A 13,416-nucleotide genomic window follows, 5' to 3' on the forward strand; every position below is an offset into this window, starting at 1 on the left:
GTCGTGGACAACTTCCTTATTGTTCAGTTGAAAGTCAGTGCTTTTCCTCCCTTTGCTTTCTGTAGTTGTTGTTGTTGACACCTTCTTTCTCTTTAAATACTCTCCTTTGCAGCCTTTTTTCCCACCTGCCCTTCTCTTACTTGTTGGGGGTCTTTGCTCTTCTATTTTTGGCAGCCTTCCATTGCTCACAGCTGATCCACTTACAGTGCCTATGTGATGACTCTGAAGCTATGTCCCTATTTTAGGTCTCTTTTCTGAGCTCCTAGTCTGTATATCTCACTGTGTATTTTGCTAGTTAACTCTTGCTAATTCTCTATTTTTGAGATTCCACATTCCTTCCTCTGGGTGGTCTTTCCTGACCGAACCTCCTACCCCACACCTAGGTTTGAGGCCCTTCTTATTTGTCCCCAGAGCATCCTGTGTTTGCCTACTAGGTTTTTAAAAAATTTATTAAAAAACATTTTTATTGATTTTATATTTTATTTTTATATTGAAAGAAAGTGAAAGCCACTCAGTTGTGTCTGACTCTTAGTGACCCCGTGGGCTATAGAGTCCATGGAATTCTCCAGGCCAGAATACTGGAGTGGGTAGCCTTTCCCTTCTCCAGGGGATCTTCCCAACCCAGGAATTGAACCCAGGTCTCCTGCATTGCAGGTGGATTCTTTACCATCTGAGCCAAAAGGGAAGTCTAAGAATACTGGAGTGGGTAGCCTACCCCTTCTGCAGGGTATCTTCCTGATCCAGGAATTGAATTTTTAAATTATGTTTTATTTATTCAGTGTGTTTTTGGCTGCTGTGCAGTGTGTGGGATCTTAGTTCCCAGACCAGGGATCAAACCTGAGCCCCCTGAAGTAGAGGCACAGAGATTTTTTTTTTTTCTTTTAAAAAACTTTATTATGACAATTTCCAAACACAACCAAAAGTAGAATGTACAATAAACCCTGTGTATCTATCACTGGACGCACAGAATCTTAACCACTGGACCACCAGAGAAGTCCTTGCCCATTGCGATTTCGTGTTTTCCCCGCCAGAGTGTGAGCTCTGTGAAGGCAGGAGTTGTGTTTGCTTTTTTCCCTCATTGTTTCCCAAGTGCCTGGCAATGTCTGATATTTAATGTTTAGTAAACGTTTCTTTGCATGAATGACCCCTCTCTTTTCTTTTCCAGTGTCAAATATTGGTGCAGATGGGATACTTGATTTTCCAAAAGCACATCTTCTAGAACTTATTATAAAAAGGAAGAATCTTATTTCTGTGAATGCTGCCGTGAAATTTATAAAATTAGCTTTTATGTATGAGGAATGGAGTTTATTTGAATCTGCAGCTGGGCAGCTCATTGATTTTCTCCAGGTAATACATGCAAAACAATTGCTTTGTTTTTATGGTATTAACATGATGTTGAAGTGCTAATTAACTTATGAGATATACTTTTCTTAGAGGCAGGATGACCCAGAGTCAAAGAAAGCGGAAAAGGATTTAATTCTTCTTGTTGCGATAGAACCTTTGATCAATGTAAAGAGAAACAAAGGTTTGATTTTTCCTTTTGACAACTACAAAGAAGGTCAAGTCTACGTAAAAAAAATTGCTGCTCACGGTGAGTGTTTATTTGCCTCTTTGTAAACTTAAGATGACTTTATATGCTCTCTATAGGTGAAATGAGAGAAAGAATATTCAAGGTAGAGGGAGCAGAAGTGTAAAGGCCCTGAAGTGAGAGTGTGCTTGGTTGTTGAAGGAATAGCAAGGAGGCACATGTGGCTGGAGTGTTCTGGTGGTGGTGCTGGTCTTTGAGAATGTGGTAGGAACTGAGGTCAGAGAAATAGCTGGGTGCCTGATCTTGCAGGTTCCTAGGCCTTGTACAGATGCTGGATTTTATTTATTTACTTAAAATTTTGTTGTTGTTGTTCACAGTATGGGGCATGCGGAATCTTAGTTTACCGATCAAACTCACACTGCCTGCGCTGGAGGCACAGAGCTTTAACCACTGGACCACCAGGGAAGTCCCTGGATTTTTCTGTTGCAACATGATTTTGGGTAGAAAAATGAGGCTCTATTTTAGCTGCTGCCTTGTTAATGAGAGGTCAGCAGGGCACTGAATCAGAGGTATCAGTTGACTTTGGCAAGGAAAAGTTTGCTGGTCTCCTGTCTCTTTCCAGTATGCAGAGTTTTCCATTCTAAAACTCAGTTTTAGGAGTTACTATGTATATAAATGAACATCTGCAGCCTCTGTCTTTTAGAGAATTATTTAATCTCATGTTTTATGTTTTATCACATGCTTAAGGCATTGCATGGCTGCTCAATTGTGGTAAATAATTTGTACCAAGTAATGATGCTTTTTTTTTCTTCTAGTGGTTTCTGAATAGATATCTTTGTTATTTTTATTTCAACAGTCACAGATGCTTTAATATTACAAACCTTCTCAATTCCATTATGGACATAGTTGGTATACAGATTATAGATAATGAAAATGATAATAGTCCATTTTAATTGAATTAAAGCCTACTTAGATTAGTTTTCAAATGGAAGCATTGAAAATCTTATTGACATATTTGCCCAGATATCATTTTTGCTATTTTTGGATAATTTCTATGTTTCTATGCATTTTCTACTTGAAATTTTGTAACTTTTTTTTTTTTTTGCTTCATTTCCTGTACTTTATAAATTGAGATACTTGTGTGAAGTCTTGTGGATACTCAGAAGACGTTTTCCATTTGGCGACAACCTTGTATTCCTGTGTCTGTGACTCTCCGCAGGTGAAAAAGTTATTTTGGACAATTTGTAATAGTGTCAAAAGAGGCTCTTCTCCGTAATTTAAAGCCATATTTAAAAATCACAGTAATTTCACCTTGCTGAAATTCTATACTGTTCAGTAATTAGAATAAGACAAGAGCACTGGAGTGGGGTGCCATCGCCTTCTCCATGATGTCTTAGTTCAGTTCAATTCAAAAAGCATTTATTGAACTCTGTTATGTTCCCAAGCACTGTGCTAAGGTACCGTGTGTACAAAATAAGTCTTAGAGCTGCCCCAAAGGAGCTCAAGGTTGGATATATTTTAATCATAAACTTAGTCTCTTTCTAGTTCAGCTATAATGAGCAACTTTATTTTCCTTTTGAAAAGAGCCAAAGTAACTGAACCAAGAGGAGATATACTCATGTTGGGTCATCTGTTGATATCCAGTGTGACGTTCTGTTTAGTTCCATCATGTCTCTCTTCTTCTCCTTATCTTTTCCCAGCTCCACTCTCCTTCTCCCCTTACTAGTTTCTCCACTCCCTGCCCTTTCTTTGTTATTTTAAACCAGAGATTTTAAAAAGAAAGAAGTATGCACTCCAAATCTGAATTGAAGTGATTGGCTTACATAACTTAAAAATATTTGGAACTTTTCTTTCCAAGAGAAGTCAAGTGACTTAGAGCAGTAAAGACTACTCTAGATAGAGCTAGACTGCTTAGGTTTGAATCCAGCCTCTGCTATTTTATTTTATCTTAGGGAAAGCCACAGAATTTGCTTGTGCTTCAATCTGCCTCATCTATAAAGTAAGGATGGTTGTAGCAGTATTCACTTCATAGGTTGTTGTGAGGATTCAATGAGTTGGTCTATATTTTAGTCCATTTGAGTTTCCATAATAAAGATACCATACACTGGTTGGCTTAAACAACATTTATTTATTATGGTTTTGGAGGCTGAGAAATTACATCAAGGCATCATCTACCTCCTGGTTCAGAAATGGCTTTCCTCTTGCTGTGCCCTCACTTGACAGAAAGGAGTGTCTCATTCTCTTTCTGGGGCTTCTTTTATAAAGACACTATTCTAATTCATGAGGGCTCCATCCTTTTTTTTTTTTTTTGAGGGCTCCATCCTTATACTTTCCAATGTGTATGTGTTAGTTGCTTGGTTGTGTCTGACTCTTTGAGACCCTATGGACTATAGCCCACCAGGCTCTTCTGTCCATGGAATTCTTCAGACAAGAATACTGGAGTAGGTCACCATTTCCTTCTCCAGGAGATCTTCCCAACCCAGGGATTGAACCTGGGTCTCTTGTATTGCAGGAAGATTCTTTACCATCTGAGCCACCTGAGCACCTCCTAATATTATCACTTCGGGAGTTAGGAATTCAACATAGGAATTTTGAGTGGCCATTCAGTTCACTGCAGTATGTATGAAGCTCTGAGAATGTTGTCTGGCACACACTAAATGTCATATGTCCATATCTATATATCTTATTGTTCTTATTGATTTACTTTACCACTTTTGCTTTCAGAATGCTCAGCCGGATAAGGAAATCGTTGTGGACATGATAATGTTCCTGTGGCAGAAATGCAAATTAGGAATGCAGCGGGTCACTGTGTCCAAGAATGACTACGCAAAGTTTACCCAGAAGATCAGTACTAATAAAGTATTCCTTTTTGTTTCCCTTCATACGCTTTTTGTTATTGCTAATTTCATTTGTGATGCACATTTCAAATCTAAATTTCCCCTACTTACCCACCTGCATAATTACTATTCTTTAAATGTGGTAATGAGGGAACCTTTCCTTTAAGTGTATTCCCTGTACTTCTGCTCCAGCTTAGTTTTGGGAAACAGGGAGGTGTTTCAGTTTTTTCAGGGAGGAATAAATATGGTATGTTTAAAGGTTATGTGAACTTGAATAAATTCATTAAGAAAGTGAATAATAGAAAACAAATAGATAAGGCATTTTAGCTCCCTGGTAGCTCAGACAATAAAGCGTCTGCCTACAGTGTGGAAGACCTGGGTTTGATCCCTGGGTTGGGAAGATCTGCTGGAGAAGGAAATGGCAACCCACTCCAGTATTCATGCCTGGAAAATCCCATGGACCGAGGAGCCTGGTAGGCTACAGTCCATGGGGTTGCAAAGAGCCGGACGTGACTGAATGACCTCGCGTTTCACTTTCTGTAATAATACTCTATTTACACTAAAGAGCTCTCTTATGGAAAGGAAAAAGTGGAGCAGGTCAATATTATAACCTAGAAACTTGGAAGAGAGTATTTTAATGATAACTCAGTCTTCTGTGATTCTGAAGCCTCCTAAGATTAGCTATATTAGGATGCATAGATGTAATTTTATCATATACTCTAATGAAACAATGATCTAGGTGCATAAATGTTGTTTTCCCATTTTAACTCCCAAAGTGTGATGGCTAATTTTATGTGCTAAGCTTTGAGATTATAGGCGTGAAAAACAGCTTCTAAGGCACCCAGTGTAGAGCCTGAAACACCTACTTCCCCCTCATTATTTGGGAGGACTTTGATAGTGATAGCCACTGCTGCTTTTTGAAGAGAGAATGACAATTTTGAGGATACAGATAATCTTCATTGATACATAAAAAAGTCAGATGATAATTTTCTGTTATAGCTATAGATATGCAGACTACAAGCTAAATAATTCTTCTTCATGAATATGTATAAACAGTGATCATTAACTGTCATCTTATTAGGATTATTGATTTTCTATTACTTATAATTAAGATCCACTGATAAAAAGGTGTTAGTCACTCAGTCATGTCCAACTCTTTGTGACCCCATGCACTGTAGCCTGCCAGATTCCTCTGTCCATGGGATCCTCCAGGCAAGAAACTGGGGTAGGTTGCCATTCCCTTCTCCAGGGGATCTTCCTGACCCAGGGATCGAACCCAGGTCTCCTGCATTTCAGATGGATTCTTTACCATCTCAGTCACCAAGGAAGCTAGTACCTGTGTAACATTATATTAGAAGGTGGTGATTTCAAGGAAGTACTCAATTTTATAAAATGTGACTCTTTCTACAATGTAGTACACTTTCACTTGATTTTACTGTGTATTTTCTCTTTTTAGTGGATTTATCTTCTGTGGCAGATAAATGAAATCATTCACTGCTGTAAGATGGAAGACATTGACGTTGTGATGGTGGCAGAGATCACGTTACGATTAAGTGAAATATTGGAGTCTTTAGGAAACCCAAGAAGAAAATTTAAAAAATTTCTAGGTAAGATATTGAATTAAAAGGCATGAGGTTATTAATATGTATATATGAATATATAAGCACAAATTGTAATACTGTTTAACATCCTTTAATGGAAATCAGACATTTCAGTATTGTGCTTCATCAATGATCTATCAAAGATAGAAGTAATATAGATTCAACCAAGTTCATGTTAAAAAGTTATATGCTTTCTGGTTCAGTGGCAAATGAAAATCTTTGTGTCTTCTCCTCACTCATATATTTCCCTTCTCTGTCCCTCATTGTCCACCTACACCACTCACCCTCCCTCCCCATTCTTCCTTTTTTCTTTCCTCTCCTTCTTTTAATCTTACTTCCTCCTCTTCCATTTCCTACTAGAGTGTATACTTCTTGAAGGAAGAGAACGTATTCTGGTCACCATAATTCTTGACACCATCATGCTGCCTGCCACAGAGGAAGAGCTGGAATGAGTGGATCCATGTCCTTCTACCTTTTGTCTCCTTTTAAAGTCTCTTCTCTCTTGATTCCCTCCTTTGAAAATTCTTCTTTCTTCCTTTGTCCTGTTTCTTCTTTTCTTTTTCCTTTTTATCTTCTTCCTCTTTTTGCCCCCCTTTCTCACTCATTCCCCTCTTCTCCCTCTCCAATCCCTTCCTGCCACTATTCTGTTCTCCTTCTGGGAGGTGCCTTCTCTCAGAGGATGCTTTGACCTCCTCATTCTTTCTTCTGCCTGTGATTGAACCCCAGAGTTGTCTGTGTCATCAGGTAACTTACATACAGAAAATGAGGTAGAGGAGCACAGGGGTGCCTGCTTTCCTGTCTTACCCCTCTTATGGTGTGTGTGTGCCATCTGAGGGATTCAGTAATAAAATAGTTATTGTAATAATTGTTCTCCCAGAGATTCGCTAATCTGGCACTCCATTTGTTGAGCTCAGCTTTGCAGATTGAATTAGATAACTATGGCTCTCAAAGTTTGGTTGATATAAGTATCACTTGGAAACTTGTTAAAAATACAAGGCTCAGTTCTATTGCACCTCAGTTAGTATGGACCTTTCTAGTCTTGATTAGCTTACCAGGTGATTTTGATACACTTACAAGTTTGAGGACCACTAGGTTAGAGTTCTCTGGCTAACTAATACTTTCAATGACTTGAAGTCTTATTTTTTTCTAACTTTATAGTTTTTATTTTGTATTGGGGTGTAGCCAATGAACAATATTGTGGTAGTTTTAGGTGAACAGTGAAGGGACTCAGTCATGCATATACATGTATCCATTCTCCTCCAAACCCCCCTCCCATCCAAACTGGCACATAACATTGAGTAGCGTTCTATGTATGATGTAATAGGTCCTTGTTGCTCATCCATTTTGAATATAGCAGTGTGTACATGACCTTCCCAAGCTTCCTAACTATCCCTTCTCTGCCCCAGGAACCATAAGTGCATTTTCCAAGTTTGAGTCTTTTTCTTTTTGTAAGTAAGTTCATTTGTGTCATTTCTTTTTAGATTCCACATATAAGTGGTGTCATGTGATATTGCTCTTTCTCTGTCTTGAAGTCATACTTTTTGACATATCCTGCCTTAAAACATTTTTCCTTTTTAAAATTTTTATTATGTAGAATTTCAAATAGAGACATGAAATAAGTCACTGAGTACTCATCATCCAGTACCAGTAATTATGAACATTTTGCCAACCTTATTTATTCTCTCTTGGCAACACTTTCTTTTTTTCCTGGAGAGTTTTAAGGCAGACAGCATGTCATTCACCAACAAATACCTCAGCATATACATATACATGTGTGTGTGTGTTGGTCTATCTAACAGAAGGTTGCTTTTCTTTTTACACAACCACAATGCTATTAATACATCATACCTTACGAAATTAGCAAACGTTCCTATGCCCCTGATAGTATTAAAATCTCTTAAGTTGGTTTGTTTCAATCAGGATCCAGTTGAGCCCATACATTTTATTTTCCATCATGTCCCTTAAATCTCTCTCTGTAACCTATAGTCCTCCTGTCCTTACTCCTGAAGAAACTGAATCGTCTCCCTGCAAGATTTGCCACATGCTGGACTTGGCTATTTGAGTCCTTATGGTGTTAACTTTTTTCTCGGCCTGGTAGTTAGATCTATCAGGTTGGTATATTCAGGTGATACATTTTCAAAAAGTTTTCTTGTCAATCTTATTTTTCTTGGCAAGCCTACTTCATGCATACTCCCTATTGCATTGAGTCAGGAAGTATGTAATGCCTGATTGTCTCACTTGTTATGATACAAAGATTTACCAGCGAGTTCAGGTGTTGTCACCTTGACCTTTTTCCTGGATTGGTTTCCCCAGAAGCAGATTCTGAGACAAAGAGCTGAGTGTAGCAATTTATTTGGACTGCTATCCAGGGAAGCAGGGTGGTGGGGTGAAGCGGGACAGAAGGAAAGGAAGCCAGTAGAGGGTACTGGAAGTTCATGAGAAGGCTGCTGTTGTGGGTATAGGGCTTAGTCCCACAAGGGGCTTCCAGAAGACTGTATAGAATGTGCCTTAAAGAGCTGGGAGGCTGGGGTGTTTGTCTGACCTTTATCTGTCATTGGTTGAAGGCTACTGGAGTAGGGGTAGAGGGAAGCCAGAAGGGGCTTCTAACTTCTGTCATCTCATCCGTAGGTATTCTGTTGATTTCTTAAGCTATTTGGTTAATCTGGTTATTTTTAATCTTGTGGTAGACACTATATTTGCTACTAATATTTTATAAAAGTAACTTGAAGCCTTAGATGATCTGTTCTTCCAGGGAAGATTAATGTTTGCTTTTGCCAGATACATGAAGGCACTGCAACTTCAGGTTCCCATTAATCCACTTTGAGATATTAAGATAATTTAAAGCTGAAGTGAAGTGAAGTGAAGTTGCTCAGCTGTGTCCAACTCTTTGCGACCCCATGGGCTGTAGCCTACCAGGCTCCATCCATGAGATTTTCCAGGCAAGAATACTGGAGTGGGTTGTCATTTCCTTTTCCAGAGGATCTTCCCAACCCAGGGATTGAACCTGGGTCTCCCACATTGCAGGCAGATGCTTTACCGTCTGAGCCACCAGGGAAGCAAAAGATGCTCTTTATTCAGTCTATTTTCAGTTACTCTGACTCCTAGGATGTAGCCCCTTCTGGCTTTTCACCCTTGGTGGGCCCTGGATACCAATCTCTGTTGCTTTAGCTCCTCAAGGCTGTCAAAGCACCATTCAGCTTCTCAGCTTACCTTTCCAGGACTGACAAAAATCTTCGGAGGGAAAAGTAGCTCAAGGGACATCCTCTAGGCCCTGGGCTCGCTTCCCAAGATCGAGAGGACACTCTCTTTCCAAGATACTGGCTCTGTACTGATATTTTCATTATTTTCTTAACTTGCAGAAAAAAAACAAAAACAACCCTGTACTTTTCCAGCTTTTCCAGCCAGGGGAATGTTTCCAGAATATCTGTTACTAGAACCAAAAAGTCTAATGATTACTTTTAGAAAAAAATGTCTATTCTTATTAAATTTATTGTTTTGTTTACTTTGGGGAGACTAATGTTTTATTGTATTTTATATTCTTTAATTATGGATGGGCTTCATACAACTGATTATACTGATCCTTTGTTAAAATATTTGATTTCTAAAGAACTAATCAGTATTAGAGCATGATCCTTTTGTAAATTTGAAAACATCTACATTTATGTCCTGAGCAGTTGTCCCCATTTAGATTTGTAAATTTTAATTTTTCCAACAATGTTGCTCTCATCATCTTATTGGCATGTAAAACACAAAGTACAAGTCATTCTTTCTAAGTTAATTATGATAATCTGCTTCAAGACGTTTATTAATATTAGTCTATTAAATAATTCATTGTTTGATTGGAATTACTGAAAAAGTTTTAGACCGGGAAATTAGCATTGTCATATACATTTTTATTGTTTGTATTCCTTTAATTAAAGCCAGACTTCTCTGACATTTGTCTAAATTTACTGTTATTTTATGAATGCTTTTCAATGGATTTTCCATAGAATATACAGAAAGACAATCTCTTTACCGTAATATTACCTTGCTGATAATCAAGATTTTTGAATTGGTTTGTTGTATTACAAAATGCTCTTAATTTTATAAAGACAAAATATAACTAGCTGAAAGAAATAATTTGGTATGCAACTTCTAAGTGTTGAATCATTTCTAAACTCATGAATAATTAAAAAGATAACTAATCTAGCATAATTTTTTTATGATTTTGATTCACTGTTAATTCCCAGTTTTTTCTTTCATCCTTTTATTTCCTTTGGTCCTTTTTCTCTCCATTTCTTTCTCTCCTACTCACTCCTTCTCCTCTTCCTATTTTTCCTCTCCTTTATTCTCTTTTCCCTGAACTCCCTCCTTCTTTCCCCTGCTTCCTTTCCTCCCTCCCTCCCTTCTTTCTTCCTCTTTCCTTCCTTCCTCTCTTTCTCTCTGTTTTTCAGATGTATCTTTAAAGAAAGGGACTAGTGAAACCTTTGGGGCTCCAAAAGGGAGCATAGATATTCTTCCAATAATAAAGGTAAGGTACTGCAAAATATTTTAGAAAGTACAGTTAAAAACATTTAATTTTAAATGTTTTAAAATTAAACTTTTAAAAATACTATTATATCTGTAAATGTATAATGGTAATTTTGAGTATTTAATATCTGAGAAATTATGGTTTCTATATACATTGAGAACTGTAAGAATATTTTTCTACCTTTTGTTTTTACTTGAGAAAAAAATCCAATCAGCTTCAAAAATAAGCTAGATAAAGGGTCTTAGAAGGAGTTATAGTTATATTACTATTGATATTTTGAATGTTGTATTTCATAGACTCACAGAGCAAGGACGTCCTACTTAGCACTTACCTGCTTTATGAGTCCATGAGTTACAACATTTAAAAAAGTAGCTCACTTTTTATCTTAGTGCTGTGTTTGTGAGGTTGATTTGTATAGTCACAGTGATCATTTTTACTACTACATTCTATTGGATCAAGGTTGCACAGCTAAGTGGATTTGAAGTTAGAGTGTTTCCTTCAAAGTTCGGGCATTTAGCAACTATGCTATGCTGTCCATTGATTTAAAAAAAGAGTGGTCTTCAGACTACTTGTATAAAATATACTTTTCTTTCTTTTTTAATTATTTAAATTTTTTTTTTACTTTACAATACTGTATTGGTTTTGCCATACATTAACATGAATCTACCACAGGTGCACATGAGTTCCCAACCCTGAACCCCCTCCCACCTCCCTCCCCATATCATCTGTCTGGGTCATCCCAGTGCACCAGCCCCAAGCATCCCGTATCCTGTATCGAACCTAGACTAGCGATTCGTCTCTTACATGATAGTATACATGTTTCAATGCCACCCTCCCAAATCATCCCACCCTCTCCCTATCCCACAGATTCCAAAAGTCTGCTCTTTACATCTGTGTCTCCCTTGCCGTCCCACACACAGGGCCATCACTACCATCCCTCTAAACTCCATATATATGTGTTAGTATACTGTATTGCTGTTTTTCTTTCTGGCTTACTTCACTCTGTATAATTGGCTCCAGTTTCATCCACCTCATGAGAACTGATTCAAATGTATTCTTTTTAATGGCTGAGTAATACTCCATTATGTATATGTACCACAGCTTTCTTATCCATTCATCTACTGATGGGCATCTAGGTTGCTTCCATGTCCTGGCTATTATAAACAGTGCTGCGATGAGCATTAGGGTACATGTGTCTCTTTCAATTCTGGTTTCCTTGGTGTGTATGCCCAGCAGTGGGATTGCTGGGTCATAAAGCAGTTCTATTTGCAATTTTTTAAGGAATCTCCACACTGTTCTCCATAGTGGCTGTACTAGTTTGCATTCCCACCAACAGCGTAAGAGGGTTTCCTTTTCTCCACACTCTCTCCAGCATTTATTGCTTGTAGACTTTTGGATAGCAGCCATTCTGACTGGTGTGAAATGGTACTTTATTGTGGTCTTGAATTGCATTTCTCTGATAATGAGTGATGTTGAGCATCTTTTCATGTGTTTTTAGCCATCAGTATGTCTTCTTTGGAGAAATGTCTATTTAGTTCTTTGGCCCATTGTTTGATTGGGTCATTTATTTTTCTGGAATTGAGCTGCATAAGTTGCTTGTATATTTTTGAGATTAGTTGTTTGTCAGTTGCTTCATTTGCTATTATTTTCTCGCATTCCGAAGGCTCTCTTTTCACCTTGCTTAGAGTTTCCTTTGTTGTGCAGAGCTTTTAATTTTAATTAGACACCATTTGTTTATTTTTCCTTTTATTTCCAGTATTCTGGGAGGTGGATCATAGAAGATCGTGCTGTGATTTACGTCGGAGAGTGTTTTGCCTATGTTCTCCTCTAGGAGTTTTATAGTTTCTGGTCTTACATTTAGATCTTTAATCCATTTTGAGTTTATTTTTGTGAATGGTGTTAGAAAGTGTTCTAGTTTCATTCTTTTACAAGTGGTTGACCAGTTTTCCCAGCACCACTTGTTAAAGAGATTGTCTTTAATCCATTGTATATTCTTGCCTCCTTTGTCAAAGATAAGGTGTCCATAGGTGTGTGGATTTATCTCTGGGCTTTCTATTTTGTTCCATTGATCTATATTTCTGTCTGTCTGTATTAAAAAAATACTTTTTTAATACACAAAAATGCAAGTGCTAAGAAACTGGGTATAAATCAAATATCATAAGTATATCAGAACTTTCTTGAATATTATATTCATCTCTAATAAAAGGCTTCACAGAATGCAGTTTTGAGTTTTCTATGCTGCATTGTGTCTTTAGAGTTGAGAAATTTGAAACTGACAACAGAAGATGTTTGAACTATGTAAGAGATTGAGGGGACATAAGAGCTGTCTGCCAGTGGCTTTTCCAGGGATCATTTGCAGTGCTTATTAAATACGTAGCTTCCTATTTTCCATTTTGGACATAGTGAATCATAATTTCAGGTGTAAGGGTCTCAAAAGTTTGTAATTCAGGTGTGAGGCTCTTAAAAATTTGCCAGATAGATTCTTAAGGAAACTAGAATTTAAGAATTACTTACTCAGTATACTGGCACTTATTCTGTGAGGCTTTGTACAGGCATAGGAGTACTAGTAGAGGTTACAAAGTACTAGATTTTGACTTGGATAGAAAAATTCCGGCCATTAAAGGCACTAAATGAAATGGATTTCTTAGAAAGTGACCATGAAGAAACTGAAAATCATTTATGAATTATTGCTACTGTTTTTAAATTAGAAAAATTCACCCTTTTCTTGATATAATTTATTTCCATCTGCTAGGAAATTGTCAAAATAAACATAGAAGTCTATGATGACTAGAGTGTGAATAGCACCTCTAAACTTGTGCCACACACTACCTGCTCAGCTGTATGGGGGTGTGCGGTATATGGAGTAAGGGTGATTCACTGATATGGCCTAAGGGCATAGCAGTTGATATTGGGGGCCTTGGAGTTGAATTCTGACTTTAA

General features: G+C 37.6%; 1 protein-coding gene across 3 annotated transcripts in view; it reads left to right on the forward strand.

Annotated features, from left to right (window-relative positions):
* Positions 1-13,416, forward strand: part of CFAP54 (cilia and flagella associated protein 54) — a 335,725-nt gene that overhangs the window by 38,631 nt on the left and 283,678 nt on the right. For all 3 annotated transcript variants that reach the window (XR_001918076.1, XM_013963991.2, XM_005680630.3), the window contains exons 10-15: positions 1,166-1,347; positions 1,435-1,591; positions 2,662-2,747; positions 4,253-4,387; positions 5,822-5,972; positions 10,400-10,476. Coding sequence is in view for 2 of the 3 variants with exons in the window: in XM_013963991.2 (XP_013819445.2) it covers positions 1,166-1,347; positions 1,435-1,591; positions 2,662-2,747; positions 4,253-4,387; positions 5,822-5,972; positions 10,400-10,476 (788 nt within the window). In the remaining variant the exon portion in view is untranslated. The remainder of the gene's footprint in view (positions 1-1,165; positions 1,348-1,434; positions 1,592-2,661; positions 2,748-4,252; positions 4,388-5,821; positions 5,973-10,399; positions 10,477-13,416) is intronic.

This window comes from Capra hircus, chromosome 5, assembly GCF_001704415.2.
Source record: "Capra hircus breed San Clemente chromosome 5, ASM170441v1, whole genome shotgun sequence".
NCBI lineage: Eukaryota > Metazoa > Chordata > Mammalia > Artiodactyla > Bovidae > Capra > Capra hircus.